This window comes from Nelumbo lutea, chromosome 2 (genome assembly GCF_056320005.1).
Source record: "Nelumbo lutea isolate HS-2025 chromosome 2, American lotus-T2T, whole genome shotgun sequence".
In the NCBI taxonomy this organism is placed as follows: domain Eukaryota; kingdom Viridiplantae; phylum Streptophyta; class Magnoliopsida; order Proteales; family Nelumbonaceae; genus Nelumbo; species Nelumbo lutea.
In genome coordinates, this window is record NC_142685.1 from 68,099,802 (window position 1) to 68,121,897 (window position 22,096).

The 22,096-nt window shown below is 36.8% G+C and overlaps 2 protein-coding genes across 2 annotated transcripts; both read right to left on the reverse strand.

Moving 5' to 3' along the window:
• Nucleotides 1-2,092: 2,092 nt before the first annotated feature.
• Nucleotides 2,093-2,695, reverse strand: LOC148871360 (uncharacterized). Its single transcript, XM_088970030.1, has one exon. It carries the CDS (start codon nucleotides 2,693-2,695, stop codon nucleotides 2,093-2,095), a length of 603 nt encoding a protein of 200 aa, XP_088826156.1.
• Nucleotides 2,696-19,635: 16,940 nt separating this feature from the next.
• LOC148871361 (uncharacterized) lies at nucleotides 19,636-20,945 on the reverse strand. Its single transcript, XM_088972432.1, has one exon. The coding sequence runs from the start codon at nucleotides 20,760-20,762 to the stop codon at nucleotides 19,812-19,814; it is 951 nt and encodes a 316-aa protein (XP_088828558.1). The 5' UTR covers nucleotides 20,763-20,945; the 3' UTR covers nucleotides 19,636-19,811.
• Between the last annotated feature and the right edge of the window lie 1,151 nt (nucleotides 20,946-22,096).

Sequence of the window (22,096 nt, forward strand, 5' to 3'; positions counted from 1 at the left end):
AAAGATTGCAATAAAGGTACCATCACAAACTACTTCATCTAGTGGTTGTGAATGCAATTGGAGTACCTTTGGCATCATCTATACAAAATAGAGAAACCGTCTATCCTATGAAACTCTTGAAAAGTTGGTATATGTGCATTACAATATGAGACTAAGGGATAGACATCTTATTAGAGATAGGAGGCATGCAGAAAGTTATTTTGACCCAATTAACCTTGATGACATATATGATGAAGACAATCCAATATTGTCATGGTTGACAGAGAAAGAAGATACACCAAGGGTGTTAGATGAGTTAGGTGATCCACTAAGACTTGATGCCTTTATTGCTAGTCAAATGGGGGTAAATGTTGATTAGTGGGTCAGAGAACAAGAGAAACAGAAAAAAAAAATACAATTACCGATGATGATGATAATGGTGATGATGGTGTTGGTGGTGCTAGTAATGAAGATGATAACACTGATAACAATCAAGGTGTTGATTCTAGAGGTGGTCAACATCAAGGTGATCAAAGTGGTGAATATCTTAAATATATACCACCAATATATGACTCAGTGCCTTTTAGCGAAGAACAAAATTGTCCTAGGCGTAGGGATTTACAGTTAATGAGCAATTATGGTTATGAAAGACAAAATGAGTGGAGTCAAACTTATAGTAACCCTAGGAATGAAATGACACAAGCCATGTGTAGCATGATATTGAGATCATCTCTAGATTATGAATATGGCATGGGCCACATGTCTACTACTCAATCTACTCCTAGATCTAGTTTATTTGTTATGAGTTCATGGCTTTTCGGTGAAGGATATGATGATAGGAAAATTGATGATTCATCTTCATACTGCACATAAATTACACAACAATGTTATTCACATGATTATGGATCAAGTTGTTAATCTCGAACTCATCAGTAATGCACTTGGGAGCAATATGAATATTTTAGACAAGTATATGTGAATTCTTACTCCACCAGGATGACGTGGAATGAATATTGTTGTTACGTTAGAGATTAGTTTAATGTTGATATAAGTAACTTTCAACCTGCACGTAACTCCTTATGGTACTGATGATCGTAACTTCTGATTCTAGGTACGATAATAAATTGCCAAGTCATGACAATTTTTATAATTTTTTTTATTTTTGTTTATTTATTATCTACTTTTAATAATGTTTTATTTAGATTGAGAATAAACTCCAACACTTTGTTACCATTCAATAGTTTAATGAAGACATGAATATAATGAAAGTGATCAAGGTATGTTCTAACTTCTAACTTCATCATATTGGGGTTCACATGTTCAATTTGTAAATTATAATAGATTGAAAATTTGAAATTGGAACTTGGAAGATTGGAACTGAATTAAGTACTTTATTAGATAGTATGTTTTGTTCTCGTATATTGATTATAATGTGTTTTTTTCCTACAAACCACTATAACATGTTACTTTTTTTGTATAAATAGCCCATTTGTGTCTTATATTTAATGATATTAATGCTTATTTTTTATTTATTGAAGTATTTATAGCATTTTCATGTGTTTCCATGCGCATCTTAATTTTTTATCCGTATCCATGCGTATTCAAGGTGTATCCCGATACGTCTCTTAATACCTAATTAACTCAAAACTGATTAAACACATGATGATAAATCTGCAATACTAACCAAAAATCCCAAAATCAAAAAGAACAAAAGCTTTTTTTTCGACTCTAATGGATATATTGACAGAACCCACGGCAAAAAGCTATCAAGTTTTACATTCTAATCCCCCAGATGGCAAAAACAAAAAACCCCTAACAGTTTCCTCATCTCCTTCGCCTGAGCTCTATTTGCTGTATAATGCAGCTCAGGAGGTGACGAGGGAATCCGACACTTGCCGAAGCCATTGGCTGGTTTACCTGCAGTAGTTTCTTCAGGGAAACCTATTGACTCTGCTTCAGCTTCTGTGCCTCTACCTTTGTAGGCGGCACTGAAGATTTCTTCTCCTTTGAGGAAGAGAAGGGGAGAGATGTTGATGAAGACTTCTTCTCTTTAGTAGGAGAGAAGGAGATCAAAGACTAGAACTTCTCTTTACTGTTCCCTCTCCCTTCTCTTTTACTTCGGTAGAGGAAGTCCTTCAAACCATCTCTTCGAGCTCCTTCCGGAAGAGGATGACCTGGACGAAGAAGTAGAAACGGAAACCGTGGTTCCCATCGATGGAGTTTCGGCTTGTTTATTCTCAGAATTCTCCATGTCTAGAGGATGAAGCTCACCAGCATGTCGTACTTCCTGATATTCTTCTTCTTCGTACCTCTGGAATGGTGTATTTCTCAAAGGAGACAGATATCTAGACCTCCTGTGCAGAGATCCACTACGTAACGTCAGATCTCTCCCTCTCATCAACGACTCCTCATGTTTCTCGAATTCTGTTTCTCTCGACTCCTTACCTTCCTCATCCTCGTCTACGACTTCAAGATCTAGCAGTGGAACTAAGATCTGAGGCCTCTGCAAGTGAGAAGACAGCTTCATCGGTCGGATCTGGCCGTTCAAGAACAGCTCATATGTAAAAACCATGGATCCAGTGGTGGTAGAAGCATTAGAAGGAAACCTCGCAGAGAATTCAAACTCAAAAGATCCAGAGACAGAAAGGTCCATCGATGCAGAGATGAAAGCAGAAACAGAGGAAGAAGCAGGAGAAAAGGACAGAACAAAATGCATTGGACTCACAGGCGCGCTGTAGAAGTAGCCATTGGGACCGCGTCTAGGACTGGATGGTGCACTAACGTAAGGAGTAGAGCAAGTACTGTCGATCTCAATAAGGGAATGAGCGTCTTAGTTGCTCAAAGTGATATATCTTGGCTTATTAATATCTTCCTTGAGAACCTCCCATGCCAACTGCTTCAACCCTGCATTCTTAAGCTCTAGCATGGAGAATTGGTTAGCTACCAAACTCCAGAGATCCTTCCAATAATAAACACTTAAATCGTGGTCCAGGAAAGCTTCTCCATGTCCTGGTCAATTCCAAGATGAACGTGAATCTCTTGTCTTCCAAGAAGTCCAAAAATGTAGTCTGCATGATTGAGTTGGAAGATAAGGCATCTACGTCCCACGCACAATTGTAGAATGGCGATCGGATTAGGGACACAATGATTAAAACTCGGTTTCCATTCTGTGTTGAAGCCCACTATGAGCTTTTGAAGTCGCCAATGGTGGATGTAAAGGAATTTGAAGGAGAGAGACAGAGAGAAAAATGTGAAAGAATCTGAGGTGGGATTACTCGTGAGGTCGAGGAAGATGAACAATGTTTTTTTCTCCCAATTGTCTAAATTGTTATTATAAGGGTAGTATGGGGATTAAAAAATACTGCAACGGCGTATTTCAACGAAAGCTAATGGAAGGGGTCTTTGTCTCACTGTCATAGTACAGGGGGGTTTTATTGCAAAACAAAGTACAAGAGGGTCTTTATCACAGACCCCATAGTACAGAGGGGACTTTGTAATTTACCCTTTAAAAAATTTGCCCATTGTATATTACCATCTCTCTCCTTCCAATTTTATCACCTCTTTTTCTCCTTTTTTTATCTTTCTTTCTCTCTCAAAGATCTCTATTCTATGTTTCCTTCCTATTCTTCTTTTTCTCTCTCCTCTCTATTTCTCTTTCTTCTTTTCCCCCTTACAAATTCTCTCTATTTTTTTCCTCTCTCTGATTCCGGAAAAACACAATACCAAAAGAGATTGGACCAATCCGAACCCACTGTAAATTTTGATTAATACCACCAATTGAATACCAGTTTTGTTATACCAATTCATTGGTTGCAAGTTTTTTCGATATATATCATGGTTGAACCCATTTTTCTTTCCTCTCCCTCTCCACTCTCCTATCCCCTCTCTCTCCTATATTTCTCTACTTTCACCTCTCTTATACATTTTGCTTTCCCCTCTCTTCTCATCGTTTTCACTCTTTTCTCCCACATTTCTCTCTCCTACCTCTCTTTCTCTTCATTCTCCCCTCTCTTCTTTCACCTATTTTTTCTCTCTTCTCCCTCCTTTATCTCCATTCCCTCTGACATTTTTTTCAATGAGGTCCAACTTTATGTTTGGGTTGAACCGATTAGGCAAAGACATGTGGGACTATGAGAAAAATCCAAAGCCTTTTTCTTCTCATTAGTGTGGTTCTGATAATTTTAAATATTCAAATGGGTTAACATGGGTGGGTTAGGTTGGGGTTGCAACTTGCAACCCATGTAAGACATTAGAAATGTGGGTTATAAATGGATGCGGGTGGTTGGTGGATGGAATGGCCTTCAACCCACATCCAACCCAACCTAATCCATCCATTTTCTGCCCTTAGTTTGGAATGAGCCAGTCTTTGGACTCAACTAAGGGTGAGCAAATGGGTCGGTTCTACCCCAAACCATTCGAACTGACATCAAGTTGGCCTTGTTAAGGCCGATTCTAATAGATTCTCAGATAGGGCCCTATTCCAAATTCTTTGAAACCAACCCCCCCACTCAGGCCAATTCCTGGGGGTTTACCCCATCCAAGCCGATCTGAAAACCAGTCTTGGTAGAATTGAACTTGATTAACCTTAGTAGAGCTGACCTTAGTGAAATCAAAATTACCTAGCTTTACATCCAAACCAGTCTTAAAAATTGTATTCTCTGTATCCATTGGCATTGCATTTGATTAAATTGTAGAACAATACCTTACCTTATTTGAAGAATAAGAATAATCTCAAGCAATCCTTTGAGGGGTCTATTGGAGTTTGCATGAAGTCAATCAAGTCATGTAGGTATGGTAGGCTTCACCGAAAAATAATAAGCGTAGTAATGGAAACTATAAGTATTTATGTGTAAATATGGTAGCCCATCCCTCCCCATGCTCATAACTTGCCCTGATCACGGGATGGGCTGAGCTCGGCCCATTAAAATTTTACACTGCTTTAGGTTTGGGCTTCGGGAAAGGCCCATTCATATTTTGGTAAAGGCTCAGCCTGAGCCTGGCCCATGAACACTCATTTAATTTATCATGTACTGTTGTAGCCTTAGCTTCTGGAGCCACCGGTACAAAGTTCTGCATCAGCAATGTCATGCCATCCTATCTCAGTTTCTCTAGAAAAAGCCATTAGCAGGTTTAATTCCTTGTAAATTTAAGCTTCACTTGTCCTCATTTCATAATCAAGGTTAACCATGGATGATGATTTGAAAATTACCTTCCAAAACAGCAGTAGTCCCTCTCCCTCCCTCGGTTCCTGAGCATGGACACTCTTGTCGAGTACATATAAACGCAGGATATTGTAATTATTTACTTCATTTACAAGGTTGGTAACCCACAGAGCATGATGGGCCAGCCTGCTATTCCATTGGGCCTACTACCAAGCCACTGTAACATAAGGTTCTGGACCCAACTCGTCTCTATATTGGGCTGGGCCGAAAGGGTTTTCTAATGGTCATCAGTCGACAGTCATCACTAAACAAAACTCGGATTAAAGTGGATCTTTTTCCTTGGTTACAGCTTCTATATGGGGACACAAGACGTGTATGGGTCTGAATCTTCCATAGCTTTTCACCTGTTTGGCTTCTCAAGCATTAGACGCATTTACTTATGTATAATATTTTCAGATTGAACACCTCTTTATAGTAAAAACTCTGTGTTTCACCCTTTCTAATTTGTTTTGATGTAAATGGCAACAAAAACTAAGTTTTTATTATAAAAGGCAATGGTGCTAGTGGGGCTGGGTTATGTCATGTTGAGATCAATCCTAGCCCAGACCAAATTAGTCACCTAGCCTAACCCGGTCCAACCTGAAGTTGAATTTGGGCTGAGTTGGGCCCAACCTGACCTGTCTTCCATCCTTCTAAAATCTCTCAAGTTCTCTTAATCTTTGATTTAGAGACCAAAACTCAACTTTCATTACGATCATGTCATACTGATTGCTTTTCCTTATGGACATGTTCAAATCATATATGTATTCATTTCATGCCACACTCATTCCTGAACATATTTCTATGACCTATTTTAACCACAATTTTTATTGGCATTTGTTTGTTCTATTGGTTCTATTTAAGCGCCCTAACTACGAGATGTTACAGCTGTACATTAGGAATATCTCCCATGTCATTCACAGGGAAATGTTCTTAATACTTGAGTGGTGTTCTGTAAACAGGAATGTGGGAACTGTTTGTGGGTAGCATATCCGGTGTCCTTTAAACCGTGGTGGTCTTTAATAATCTCCTTCATTCATCATGCAGGTAATACTGTGGCTCATTGTTTGGTGATCCCAATGCATTGTTGGCACCCACTCCCATGTATGGACTTCATTAGAATTTCAATTCAAATCAATTCAACTAGGCCTCGTTCCAACTATGTAGGGCGGATTACATTATTAATCCCGTTTTGTTATTTCTTTTAATAAAAATAAATTTTATTTTAAAAGAAAAAAGAGGATTATAAGTAAGGTTTTAAAAACCGACCCAGAAATGAAATCGTTCTAGCTATCGGTTTCTGGGTCAGCGGTTTGATCATTTAGGTCGAACGGTTTGCATTAGGGCAAATATTTATATGAAAAAGAAGAACGGGAGAAGAGATTGTTGTTGGCTGAGAAAGAAAAAAAAAGGAAAGAAGAAAAACAAAGAAAGGAAGGAGAAAGGAAAAAAAGAAAATGAGAGAAAGGAAATGAAGGACGGAATGAGGGAAGGAGGGAAGAAGGAAGAGGAGGAGGATGATTCAGCGCTCACCGGCGATGATAATGGCAACAGCAAGGCAGTGGTAACAGATGCAGATCTCAGATCTGAGATCAATTTCTCTGCAACGTCTGCAGTCTTCTTCTTCTTCTTCTTCTCTCTCTCTCTCTCTCTCTCTCTCTCTCTCTTTGTGTTGGATCTCAGATCTGAGTTCGTGTCTCAAACTCTTAGTTTCTCCCCTCTCTACAACTTTCTTAAACCACAAACCGCTGTCCGGTCGAACGAGTTGATAGTTCGACTGCCCAGGTCAACGGTTTTCTGACAAAGCCAATGGTTTTTGACCTAGGAACGGGTTAGGGGTGAAACAGAACCAATTGTTTGGACAATTTTCAGGTCAATGATGGTTCAAAAACATCGAATACAAGAATTAGACCAAATTACTCCGAACAAACATAAAAAAGTAAAAAAACAAAAAACAGCACACTCAAAGCTGCCTACACAAATATATAAGAACCATCAACCAACTAGCCACCCCCAAAAATACAATATTAACTCAGTTCATTACTTATGTGCAGCCAAAATTAATCTCTTGGTCCTCTCTAAAAGTCTAGTCTGAGAAAAACAAGAGAATCATTTCGGTTGAAATATTGCATTCTACCTTACAATATATGCATGCGTAATGTGTAGGCCTTTTTAAAGTCCACTCAACCTCAGAATTCATAATGCCATTTAACAGGGGATGCTGTTTATAAGGGGGTGGGGATAAATACATTTGCAGCATCCCCTTATAAACAGCATCCCTTGACACTGATTCGAATTGTATAATGGCATTATGAATTCTGAGGTGGACTGAACTCAAATTATCCCTAATGTGTAGTTGAGTCTCCTAGAATCGTGAGGAGTTAGTTGTATATTGTTACTTAACACCTCCCTCAAGCTGAATGTAGGAGAGCCACTGATACAAGACAATTAAGATTGATATATAAAGCTTGAAACTTTATGGTGCCTAAAGCTTTTATTTGGTCATAATTTTAGCTACTTGGTCCATTGCAGAGATGAATTTAACCGAAGAGTGCAATTACCAAATCTAAAGCAGCTTTTGGGGGGCACAAGCTACGCTGTGATACACTGATCCCTGTACCAGAATTGCAAATAGTAGACTGATTCCTAGGGGATTAAGAGATGAGATTGCTACCCATGAACATATACAAAACTTTCCCAAGACTGACAAACACATCTAGGCATCTAGATCAATCAGCATTTGAAAAGGCATGAAGGTAGAGAAACAACAAGGGAGTAAAGCATAGCCTAGAATAGATGTTTAAGCGAGTATGTGTTGAAGAGCCCTAACAAGCTACTCTAGGATATACAGTAGGTTCCAGTAATGAGTCATGACCATCATTTGAGAAAGATCAAGACCTGTTCACATTGGTGTCTTGACAGAATTGACACCACCAAGATGCTGATACTGAAACAAGCCGGCGATGAATTTTTGTTAGCTAAGGTGACTTTTGAAGGTGGCGTTTGATAATACTTTTAAGAGGTCTGAAATCTGAAAACATTACTTTTCAGATTCCAGAAGTACTTGGGTATGCGTCTGAAAGTTGACCTGAAATTGCATTTCAGATCTGAAACCTTTAGACCACGGGCCATCACGTGCTCAAACACGTTTCAAATGTGTTCAAAAGTCTAAAATGCCCCTGATAATATTCAAATAGACATCCCTTTTTAAACATAAATTTCTTCTCACTCAAGCTCCAAACCAACCCAGTGGACAAGTCTCTTTACGATCTAGGTTTCCATTCTTCCAGCGATCTATATTCCAGTGATCAACTTCTGTCAAGTGATCTATATTCTATTTTATTGGCGACCATCAATGGCTCATTTCCTGGCACATTTTTGCCAACACCAACAATTTTGACAGTAGAGGGAGAGAAATGGAAAACTCAAAGGGAGACAGCGATGGAGAACTCGAAAAAACCTATAGTCGTCGGCGATGGAAAACTCATTTCTGTTCTTAGCTGTTTGATTTTTCTCTCTCTCCCCCCTGTCTTCCCGCAACTACCACTACAAGTCTCAATAGCGGCATTCAATTTCCCTCTCCCTCTCTCTCTCCCCTTGTCTTCTCACCACATTCGCTGCAATTCTTAGCAACAGTGTTCGATTTCCCTCTCCCTCTCTCCCTCTCTCCCTCTCTCTCCACTTTCCCGCCACTACCACTGCAACTCTCAGCAGCGGCGTTCGATTTCCGCCTCTCTCTCTTTCTCTCTCTCTCTCTCTCCCTGTCTTCTCGCCACCGTCATTGCAACTCTCAATAGTGGTGGTTGATTTCCCTCTCCCTTTCTCTCCCCCCTATCTTCCCACTGTTGCAACGGCCTTGTTTTAACATCGGCATTCGAATGTACACCAAATTAATTATTAATTATTTTAATTATTATGAATTATTAAATATGTTAATAGTTTTTATATTAATTTTCTAATTATTAGATATTTTTTAATTACTTCATAGATTTTATTAATATTTTTATTATTATTTTAATTTTTAATAATTTATTTTGAATTTCTAAATTTATATGTATTTTCTAATTTTATTCTTATTTTAATATTTTTTTTACTTTTATAATTTATATTTATATTAATTATTAATTATTTTTACTTTTATTAATTACTAAATATTTTAATAATTTGATAATTATTAAATAGTTTTTCATTGCTTCATGGACTTTATTACTATTTTCATTATTATTTTAGCTCATAATAAATTATTTTTAATTTATATGTATTTTTCAAATTTATTCCTATTTTAATATATCATTTTTTATTTTTTTAATTTACTCATATTTTTTAATATTATTTTAAATTATTTTTTATGAAATAATGCAAATTGAACTCAAAATGACCAAATAGTCTGTTTTAGGGGCAAAATAGTAAAATTAGGGAATTTAACATATGATACAACATAAACAAACTTATCTACTCAGAGCCTCTAAGAAAGTAGAAAAGCACCTATGCCTCTTTTCAGATTTCAGACACTTTTAATATCTTTTTAACTTTTAAGATTTCAGATTTATCAAATGCCACCAAAGAAAGAGATCCAACTTTAATAGCAAATGAAGAACTCATGTCAAAATAAAAGCCCAACCATACTCTTGATGAAGAGAGAAAAATCTAAATGAGTGGCATTGAAGGAAAACCCTTGAAGAAACATGTCATATGCACTTGTTATGCATGCACTTGGGACTTGTTCAACCTGTTCAACAGTTTTTCGTCATTTTTTATTTTAATTATTTTTATTTTTATTTTTTATTTTTTAAGTTGGAGTGGGCTCTCTATTCGAACTAGATGTTTGAACCATTGGCCAGAGTGGTTCCAGTATCCAGCTGGTGCAAATCCCATTCGTTAAAAATTGGCTATGGAGAAGACCACCTGAAGTCTTAGCTAGTTAATTTGATTACAAACTAAAAACCTCTTTGTAGTCGAAAACAACTTTCTGGTTAAAGCCCTTGGCAACAAGACTGGCTTTGTAATGGTCTATGGATCCATCAGACATGCACTTCAAGCAAAAAAAAAAAAAACAATTAATGTCCATGCTGATTTAGCACTACAAGAGACAATGGGGTGATGATGAAACAGCATGAGATTCAAGGGCTGACATGGCTTAAGCAGACCCCTCTCTTAGATTAGGCACCCATAAAATAGAGATGCCTTGTGGTACAGTGGCAAGTGGTTGTTTATTAGAGATAGGAGGAGATGGATCAACATGATCATTCATAGAGGAAGGCAGAAAAGATTCAAATACACAACTCATATACCGAAATTCTAGCTTGTGTGAGTTGTTAGGGCTTAGGAGTAGATAGCACTCACACCCAAATACCTATAACATAGTATAATTAGGTGGTCTAGCATATTTAAACTTGCCATAGAGTTTGGAATTTGAGCACACTCAAGGGTTGTTAAGAGATTAGCCTGAAAAGAAAGGTAGTGAAGAGAGTAATGAGCAGTAATGTTGTAGTTGAGAAGGCATGAATATAATCCAGTGTTTTTGAACACTCGTTGACCTGGAAGGTCAGACCATTCGGCCCGAGAATCATCCAGGTAACTAATTCCGTTTCACCCTTAATCTATTTCTTGGCAAAGAATCATTGACTTGATCAACGACCCACTGACCTGGGCAATCAAACCACTGGTCCGAATAATGATTTTTGCCATTTTTATTTTAATTTTAATTTTTTTTTTAATTAAAATGGGCCATCTGTTCAAACTGGACGGTCAAACTGCCAGTGGCCAAAGCGATTCCAATCCTGAATCAATTTTTAAAACATTGCATGAATAATCCACTACTTTTGCAGAATGGAAGCATGGGTCGAGACTATGTGTACCTTTCAAATTTAAAGAAAGAGCCAATTTTAAATTCAGCAGCACCACCACTTTGATATGGACATCAAATTGAGTTTCAAAATGGCTCTTGAAGTGAAGAAAACTGAGATAATGCATCGAAATTATTAATCAATGGAAACATAAAAAACGGAAAAAAATCATCAATAAACAAAATATAATAATATGCCCAAAAGTGAAAACAATAGGAGCAGGTCCCCATAAATGCCAGCAATGAATAAATTTTAGAGATATTACCAAAAACAAATGAATAAATTTTAGAGAAGTGGAACTTTTATTAGCACATTATATGGAAATGAAAATTGATGACACTTACCAAGAGGACAAGAGAGATAAAATGATAGAGATATAAACAAGGTGACAGAAAGCTGATAGTCACAACAATTTGATGGATAATCTTTATTGAGAGGGAGCCTCAACAGTAACATCAACAGTACTAATGCTAATAAGTCAAGAATTCGACGTGTGTGACAATGTAAGGCAATTTCTGACACGACTTATATATATGTTGATTCCCAAGATAGTTGCAACTCATAAACCCCATTTTCATGATGCTCTCAAAATAAAATGCAATCACTTATAAAGAATTCAGAAGAATGGAAATAAAAAAATATGTCATTATAGAATTTTCCAACAAATAACAAATTCAAAGAAATATCTCAACATGTAAAATATCAAAAGAGATCAAGGTCATTTGATGATAGAATTAATACCTATAATAAGCAATGGTCGAAACTGATCCATTACCATGGTAATCTGATAAGGTCCATCATGTTCAGATAGGATTTTTGGTTCTAACAATCCTTGAATTTTTCTAAAAAGAAAGTCACTGTAGACCCTAAAGAATTAAAAGGGTCATTTTTTTTTCCCTCAAACTATGATGAAAAAGTTATTTCCAGGAAAAATTAGATAACGGTTGATATGCTGTCAATAGATTTGTTAGACAATGAATAAAATAATAAAAGCATGCTCATGTGGCAATATTCTAGTTTGAAAATGCCACATTAATATATAGTTAAGTAAATTACTTAATGTTTTATGTGGGTATAAAATTAATGTTGTAAATTAAATAAATTGCACTAATTAATATAATTAAGTAAATTAAGCCAATTAGGTATATTAAGCAATTGAATAAGTAAATTAAATTAAATTAAATTAATTAAGAAAACTAGGTTAATTAAGTAAATTAAATAAACAAAGCTAATTACTCTAAATAAGTAAAATAATCAAATTAAGCAAGCTTTTAAAAATTGACACAAAAACAAAACCACTTTCGTCAGTAGTTCAATTGTCCATTTGAACAAATCAGCCCGTGATATTTCTAAAATTACAAAAATAGAAAAAATTAAAATAAAAATGACCCAAAACCATTCATCAAGTCAAACAGTTTAGCGGTTCAATTGTCCAAGTCAGTGGTTTGTTGACCAAGCCAACATTTTTTTTTTTGTAAAATTCTGGCTAAGTATAAAATGGAACTGAATAGTTGATTGGTTCTTAAGTCAAATGGTTTGACTATCCAGGTCAATGATGATTTTAAAACCTTGCAATTAAGATATTAACTAATTGATTAACTAAATTAAGCTAACTAAAACAATTAAATAAATTACACTAATTAAGTTAATTAAGTAAATTAAGCCAATTACGTAAATTAAGCATTTGAATAAGTAAATTAGCTTAATTTACTTAATAAATCAAGTCAACTTAGTGAATTAAATAAGTGATCAAGTCAATTAAGTAAATTAAGTTACTCTTAATTATGTTGACACAAGTAAATAAAGTAATTAAAGGAATTAATTAAATAATTTAGTTGAATTAAGAAAATTGAGTTACCAAGTTAACTAAGTTAATTAAGTAGTGGTTGCTAATTTACTATTAGTTAACCTAACTAAGTGTGAACTTAATAATTTACTCTTCATTGTTGTTAATTATTTACTATTAAATTAATTATTGTTAACTTGGTGATTCCAAATTAATAAAATCCTTGGGAATTTATATCAAGGTTAATAAAATTAATTTTTTAACTCATAGTTTTTTAACATTTAAAGCGGCCCTTTCAAACTTGAGTAGTGTCATGTAAGCAGGCTTTTATTATTTTATTCATTGTATAACGGATCCATTGACAACATTTCTAGCATCTTCTATTTTTGCCTTAAAGTGGCATTCCCATCATAGTTTGAGAGCAAAAATAATCTTTTTAATTCTTTAGGATCTAGCATGGGATTTTTGCAAAGTTCAAGGGTTGTTAGAGCCAAAAATTCTATATAGATATATTTGCAACTTTTCAATATTGAAGTAAAATGATGAATAACTCCAAAAATAAGAGGCCATGCATCCATATATAGACATACAAAAGCGAGGGTATAGGTGGGTGGAGATTTCTTTTGACTTCTCAAGCATGCAATGCAAGTAGGAACCTTGCAACAATACCTTGCAAAGTGATTATTGCCACCACATATCTAACATGGATTTTTGTTGTATTTCAGAAGGCTTATGATTATTGGAACCAATTTAGGATCCATTTGGTTCACAATCAAAATTGGAGTTGAAAACCCTCAAAATCAGAATCAGAATGATCTATTCCCATAACCTGTTTGGTTTAGATAGGAATTGGAATTCGAATCAGCTGAAATGTATCTCATTCCCAAGGGAGGGGGAGGGAATGTCCATCCTCAAATGGGAGAATGCCATTCCACTAGGAATGGGAATAAAATTCTAATTCCATTCAACCGAATAGTTGGAATTGGAATGGGCAGGCCCCATTACCGTGAACTAACGAACCCTTAGAGTCTCAATACCTTGATTGTCATCTGGACTATTGGGTGTAAGTTGTATTAATTGAGAGTTGGTAATTACAGGTTCACTAATTTCAGCATGTTTATCATGGTTTTTAAAACCGATCTGGAGACCGAACCGGTCAGGCGGTCAGAGGTCCGGTTATTGGGTCGAACAGTCCGACCATTCAAACCGAACAATCGGCCCATTCTGACAAAAAAATAAAAAACGATCAAAACTGTTCAAACGGTTAACCACCCGAGTCAGCGGTTTGCTGACCAAAACCAACAGTTTTTGAGAAATCCCGGTTTTAGGGAAAAACGAAACTGGTCACCTGACCAGTTCCTGGTTTTTCTGGTCCGACCATCTAGTCCAGTCTGGTTTTGAAAACCATGATATTTATTATTAATATTGCCAAACATTTTCACTTTTTTGAAGATAGGCAAGCATGGTTAGATTATTCCTATAAAGAGAATGAAGTTTTCATACAGGTTTATTGCGCTAGCAGTTCCTCTTGGTGATTACAGCCGCTCAAGCATGTCCTATATATCTCCTTACTGATCTTATAGACAACCATGAGGGTGGCAATTTCTCACGCAATTGGAAATGGGTTGATCACCCATTAGGTCAATTTAAATGGGTTGTGTTGTGGATAACCATTGGGTTAACTAATAAAGATACAAGTATTAATTCCTTAGCCTTTTTTTAATTTTTTGAGTGAAACAATTTATAATTAATACATTAATTTTCTATTAATTATTGACTAAAATTAGTTTTGCCTCGGATCAACACACTTCACCCAAATCAACATAAATCTATAAATTAACCTGACTTGACTCCGGACTAGTTCAACTCGATCTAAATATGAATAGACCCAATCACCTTGATTCGGTTTGTTTGGGCCGGTCAACCCAGTCTGAACCCAACCCAATCCATATCAAGCCTATTTGGGTCAACTCGAATCTGAAGCAGAGCCAAATGGACTGGCTTGACCCAAACCCAACACGATCCAACCCGAAATATGTTCATCTTGCTTTGACCCATGTTGGATTCATCACTTGTGTAAAAATAACAAATACTATTACCATCAAGCTATGGCCAACTTATTTGTCAAGTGGGAGTTAGTTTTTTTTTTTTTTTTTTGTTTTAAGTACATAAATATAAGATTAATGGGTTTGGATGGGTTGGACTGGGTCAAGGCGGGTTTGGGTTGAACCCATCCCATTTAATTTTATATAACCGGATCATTAATGGGTTGACGGGTTAGATGAAGCTCAAACCAAACCCAACCCAACCCGCCCAATTGCCACTGCTAGACAACCACTTGAGTAAAAGAAGACTCAGGTATGGAGGCAAATAACTAATTGAATAAAAGCTTAACTTGTTTAATCCACAAAGTAAAGACTGATGTTGTAGGAGCACCTGCTCATTCCAAATTAAGGATGAGGAGCCAATTAGTTCATTACACAATAGGGTGTTTTCAAATTTGAATCACCAGACTATGGGTAGGGCTGCAAATGGATCGAATTGAGTCGGATATAAATATATCCAAACTTGATTTGTTCATATTTGAATTCAAATCGGATCATATTCGTCAAATATATCTAATGGATTTGAATAGAATTCTGATTATAATCGATATTAAATAGAGTAAGTAAATTGGACTAAAATTTATCAAAGTATTATATATTATTAATAAAATGAACAAAAAATGACTTAAAATTAAATTTTAGAGTAAATTACAAATACCGCCCGCCCATACTATGGAGTCAATGGCAATTACTCCCTGAACTTTCACTTTGCAACAAATACCCCTTATCCATTAAGTCAAATTATAGAATGCATTAAATTACAAAAATACCCACTTGAACTTTCCTTATTTTCTCTTAAACCCTAATAGACTCAAAAATACCTCCATTTTCTCCAAACAGACTTAGTTAAAATAAAAAGAATAATTTTACTCAAAGAGAAAAACAAGTTTATTTAAATTCTTGCTTCATTTCACTTACATGAATGCGTGTCTCTCTTCATCTTAAAATATAAAAATTATCCACTTCCGCCAATAAACTATGAAAAATCAAACAAAACCTTAAATTTACATCTATTAGAAAGAAACCTACTACCGTTTCTTGTAAATATTGAACCCGGCCAAAAATTTGCAAGGATCTATTAAAGCAATCAAGAGGACTTCAATATTATATTTAATAAACTAATTGAATCATAAATCATTCAAATAAATAAGAAAAAGGTTAGTTTGGGTATTTCAAAATTTTTAAATATCTGAATGAGAATCTTTGTCAAAGTTAAATGGTGGAACACTAACGGATTGGGTTCTTTGCTGCAAAGTGAAAGTTCAGGGGGGCATAATTGTAACTGACCCCATAGAATAGGGGGTCTTTGTAATTTACCCTATATATCTTTTATGAATGAAATGAATTGAAAATTACTTGTATAAAAGTTGAACCTGCGACAATTTAGTAAAAATATAACATCCAAACCAACATCAATAATAGATATAATATAAATTTTAAGTATATATATATATATATATATATATATATATATATATAGATAGATATATAAATCAAATCAAATCGGATTATATCAGATCAGATAGGGGTAACATCACATATATAATTCAAAACTTTAAGCTTAACCAAGATAAGCTGCATGAATTGATATCCAAGGAGAAGCAAGGCCCGTTGATTAGTTGCTGTTGGAGAGATCTCCGTTATCAGCAGTCAGACATGGTGAATGCAAAGGGACGAGTCTCTTAATTCTGTGATACCTTAAACAGGTTTGAGAGAATAAGAATGACTATTTCAGTTCGAATATTGCAGTCTATCTTTTAATGTGTACAGTATACCATATATGAGTGATTGTACAACTCAAATTAATATGAATGCCACAAGTATGAAATTTATCTACAAGAGATTGATAGTGGCCCACGAGCATGTACATGTCTAAGATAGTTGGTTATTCTCTGGATCTTGTCAAGTTCATTGTATATTGTTAACTACAAGTCATTATTTGATAATTGAAATCAATTATTGATGAGCCTGAATGTGGGAGTTAATTTCTTAAGAAGATCCTTTATCTTGCTGCTTGATTACATTAGGCATACATAGAAACTATGGACCCCTTGATTGATATTCATTTTCATATCAAAAGCTAGTCTGGAAGCTGCATTTTTCATGGGCCTTAGATTTTAATTATTAGCTAGTAATTCAAAGTTTAATTAGCATAATGGATGAAGTGGGCCTTATCCCATCATATATAGACAAGACATAAATCCAAAACCCATCCCCTAAAACCTTGATGGGACCTAGGACCTTACTTCAGATACAATCAATAAGTCATACAAGAAACAAAAACAGTAAATATAAGTGCATCTAATTCGACTGGTAGATGTGTTCTATTTGTTTCAATTCGTGATTAGATGGCTTGATGTATTCATTAAATGCATAAGCTTGGAAGAGATAGGTTGCAGTTGGTCCTTTCCCTACTGTTTCTTCTTTCAATTTTTTTTTTCCTTTTCCTTTTTGAATTGGGGTAGCAGTGTCAGCCTCTTTCAATCTCAAGCTGTGTTTGGTTTTGAAAGGAAATAAGAGAGAATTCTCATTTTTCTATCAAACACTAAACACACCAAACCCTTTCACTTGGTCAAACTACTAAGCCCTCTTTTGAGGTAATTTTTCGCGACTTACCGACTTCATCTCATGATAATTAATACCGTGTATCCAACTCTCTCACCTCCTTATGGTATCAGAGCTTACTTTTCTTCTTCTTTTGGAAGGTGAAGCTCTCTTCTGGTCACTGATACAACTAATAAGCTTCTTACCAGCTGCCCTTTTCAACAACTTTTCCACTGATGATGTCATACAACCCCAACAACTAACCCAAGTTGCGACTACCACTGCAGACAATTCCAAGTCGGTTACTATTAATGCTGTCACATGAAAAGGAGGACTGATACCTTCCTGCTCGTTTCCAATCAAATCTACTGCTTTAATCACCAACAATATAAGAAGGTAGGTATACCTTTCTCTTATTTCATGGATTGACGCATGAGAAGGATCAGTTATTTTGTTCCTAGTCCTATCTTCTGTCATGAGAGTACTGTAAGTATAGTTTTTCCTTGTTGTCAAGGAGAGAGAGAGAGAGAGAGAGAGAGAGGTGAAAATAATATAAACCTATCTCCCATAAAATAGTGCGGTCCAAATTGATGATTCGTGGCCAAGGACAAGGACCATGTGAAAGAGGTGGACATAACGGAGTCCTTGGCATAGAACCTAAGGAGCCGAGGACGTGGCCATGTTTGGAAAGCTCAATAATCAACCTTCAGCCCTTATTAGGTGGGTGGGTTGTCAATTGCCATACACAGAATAATTTGAAAGTGCACCTTTCTCATCCAAATAGATGGTTGTGTTTTAATTTTCTATCAAGTTTGTGAAGAGGCTACACGATGGTTATTCTCCAAATATCCGGAAGTAATTAGTTACAAATCATCTCCATCAGTTAGCATATGCGAGCTTAGTTATCATCATTTCAGAATGTAAACTAAAACCGGAGATGGCTTCCTCCACTGAGAACCTGAAATGACCCCATTTCAATTTTCAATGAAATGACCTAATTAAAGTTAACTCGAATGCAACATAATAACTTAATAAACTGTATCACTTCACTTCATGAGGCTGAGGCTCAGAAACACCTTCTGAGAATGCTCCTGCTTACAACTGCAGACCTCTCTTGGGTCCCCATAAACATTTTTCCTCCAAATTGAATTGTTGAATCACTTGGACCAGCCGGTTTTACTGTAAAGCTATATCAATATATTTGTGGAAAATTTTCTACCAAGACTTGACAGAAACAGGATTCAAATTGGATATATAATAAGAAGCTGATGGACCAGCCGGTTTTACTGTCAAGCTATATCAATCTATCTGGCTCATTGCTTAACCACTAGCCAGCCACTAGCCAGTCCCATTCAGCAATCACCATGGTCCTACAGATAAGGCTTAACAACACTCCATTAATGGCGGACCGATTTACATCATAAACTGCATTTGTCACTTTCAGTACCAGCAGTCGGCTTCACATCCCTAAACATCAATTAGAAACGATGTTATTGGAACCGGCCGGCTAATTAATGAATGGGATATATCTCAAATTTGTTATGTGTCAGGTTCGATCAGGCTCTTAATTTTTATTAATAATGTTAGAAGACCCAATCAACATTAAAATTATCCAATTTTGTCCAGGGTTAACGGTCTAACCAGCCTAGAAGAGAATGAGTGAACTCATGGTTTACCGGGTTACCAAGATTTTTGAATCTCATCTCTCGGTTTCCTGATCCAAAAGGGTGATAAGGTAGGTGGTAGATGGTTTTCTGGTCCAACCATATCGGCCCGACCAGACTCTTAAAAGTGCTTATCAAGTATCAACTATTCTTAAAGAGTCGATGATATCACCGGCTAGGCGTTTAGCTGTTTAGACGAACAATGGTGGATAGTATTTTCCATCTACAAAGCTAGCTTGAAGTCACATATATCACTGCGCATCAGCATCACACCATATGAAATCTCTAATTGCAGAAGGCAAACCCATTAAAATTTGTTTTAGTTAGGAAATTAAAGATCCATGATGAAAACTGAACTTCTGGACATTGTTTTCCAAGCAAATTAATGAAATGACGAAAATCCCATTAAATTAACAAACAAAAAAGGTTGAACCAGCTTTGCCATGGATGAGGAAGAAGACCTAATTGAATTGGTGTTATACAGTGAAACAGGAAGTGGAATTATTGAAGTTTCATGTAAAGCTTCACCCAGCTTTTTTCTAAATTAATTCTTTTGATTCATCTATTCATCTACAATATGTTTATGTATGGTTATATATATAAGTCACTTAGTGGCTAGAAAATAAAAAGAAAAGATAATGACAAACTGATGAAAAGATACAAAGGAAAATTAAGAAAACCCATCACTAGTAAGTTGCATGTTCATGGTCGCTTGAGAAAGCTTCATAATTTGGCAGATCCGAAGAGTTCCAATTACCGTTCATTGGATTTGAATGAACGGTTGGTTGGTCTTGGTTTACGGGTTCTAACCCTTGAAACTGTGTTGCAGACCACATAAAAGTCGAACCCACCACCGGAGAATTCGACCAGAACATGTCTTGAACGGCCAACTCCTCGGCCGGCAACGGTTGCAAAGCGTAAGCATTAGAGTCTAAGCTTGTAAACTGAGAAATTCTGTCTTGTTGGCCATTGTTCATGTCGAATTCACTATGGAAAGCCTGGTGGACATCAGTCAATTGGGTCTCAGAGGACTGATCAGATTGAGACTGAGACCCAACCATACCAACCATACCAAGTTGATGATGTGAGAACTCCACCTGATCAGTCTCATGGTTTGAATTATTGGAAACGCTCGGAAAGTCAAGAGGGGAATCGAATTCTCTTGTCAATTCAGGCATTTGGATTCCGTGGTCAGACTCCAGCCTGTGATTTAAGAACTTGGCATAGAGAACTGCAAGATCGATGTTAGAAGAATCAGACCTTGTTGCTTCAGCAGATGCAACCGAGGCGCCACCATCGGGCAGAGCACGACCAGACACCACCCCACCACCGTAAACCGAATTCCCAGTTAAACCACGGTCCGTGGATATCCGGACTGACTTCCCTCGACGATTCTTCCGGCAACCTCCGCCGACGGGCACGTTACGAAGGGATCCTCCTTTGGTCCAGTATCTTCTACAGCCCTTGCAGAAGTAACGAGGCTGTGTTAAGCTGTAATTGTTATAGTAGCAGAACTTAGTGTTGGCTGAATCACACCGAGGACAATTCGGTGCTAATTCCACATTAGGCTTCCATCTCCCATCCATCACCATGGGCCTAGGTGGGCATGGCACCTGTTTCTCCCCTTCTGTAAACATCACAAACCCTAGAAGAGTCCTCTCCTCTCTTTCTCCTCTCCCCTCTAGGAAGGTTGTGAGAGAAGGGGAAGCGTAGGCTATATGTGGGTGAGTGTATGGAGATGGGTTCACTCACATGTGTGTGAGATTGCAATGCATGTATTGATGTATTGATGGTCGTTAGAACTGAGAACAGTGGGCGGTTCCGGGACCGACGGACCGTTAAGGGTGACGATGTGGAGTGGGGGACTGAGAATGAAAAGCTTCCGTAGGCGGATGGGCTGTGTCGGTGTCCATGACACGTGGCAACATGTGATTGGATGCAGGGTAGAAATGTAGGGGCAAAGACCTCGGGAGTCGGGACACCCCAATTCAGGTTTCTTTCAGGGAGAGCAGACAGGGTTTGATTCCGTAAAATGACTAAAATGACCTTTTGGTTTGTAGATTCACAAGATGGGTGTTCTCAGTAATTGCATTGATTGTTGAGGGCAGTTGGGTAAAAGGAATGGGTTAAGGGGGACCTTGAACCTTGACATAACGTGAAGTTTCTTGTGCACGTGCAGGAGCGGAGCGTACGTGTCGACGGAACTTAAGATGAACGGTAAAAATGGCACACGTGCGAGACTCTGATTTGGAATGTCTTGAGGCGGCACGTCAGCCTCGAACTTGGGAACAAGGGCAAAACTGATAATTCAAGCAGCCAGCAGATGTTGATCTCTACTCTAACCTCTTTACGTAATTATGGAAAATTACTTAAACCACCGCTAGGTTTCTTGTAATGCTATGACCACCCCCTCCAATTTATTTGTTTCACTACTTTATTTATTCCACCCATACACAAATAGTTGTTATTTAGGCCCTTTTTAGTACCGTGTCGTTTGCCAAGTCTTTATAGAAAGACCTTCTACCAGCCCAATTGTGAACACACATATTAACCTTTTGGGGTCTTGCTTTAAAAACAAAGGCCATTTGGTAAGTGGTTCATTCTAATGGGTTTTTAAAAATCCATTTAGAGGCTATTTATCCATCATGCAGAAAGACCAAATAGCTTCATTTGAAGCTTTTCAAAATTTGACGCTTTAGGTCTTCTTGGGTCTTTCCGTACATACGTCTTCTCACCTTTCCAGGTTTTAATTACCAAACGGAAAAGATCAATTTTTAGTCTTTTGAGCTTGTTGAAGCCCAAAAGACTGTGCAGAAAGACTTGCCAAACACTACTCGTCTTTCTGCATGGGCTATTGGCTTTTTAGAAGCCTGATAGCTCACATTTGCATCTTCCTCCCTTTGGTTGGAGGAAGATGTTTCCACCAAAAGACCACGACCTGAAAATATGCGGCTGACTTATTTTAGAAGCT

Excerpts from the sequence above, each read along its gene's own strand:
- LOC148871360 (XM_088970030.1), bottom strand. The coding sequence starts at position 2,695 with ATGCATTTTGTTCTGTCCTTTTCTCCTGCTTCTTCCTCTGTTTCTGCT.
- LOC148871361 (XM_088972432.1), bottom strand. The coding sequence starts at position 20,762 with ATGTTTACAGAAGGGGAGAAACAGGTGCCATGCCCACCTAGGCCCATG.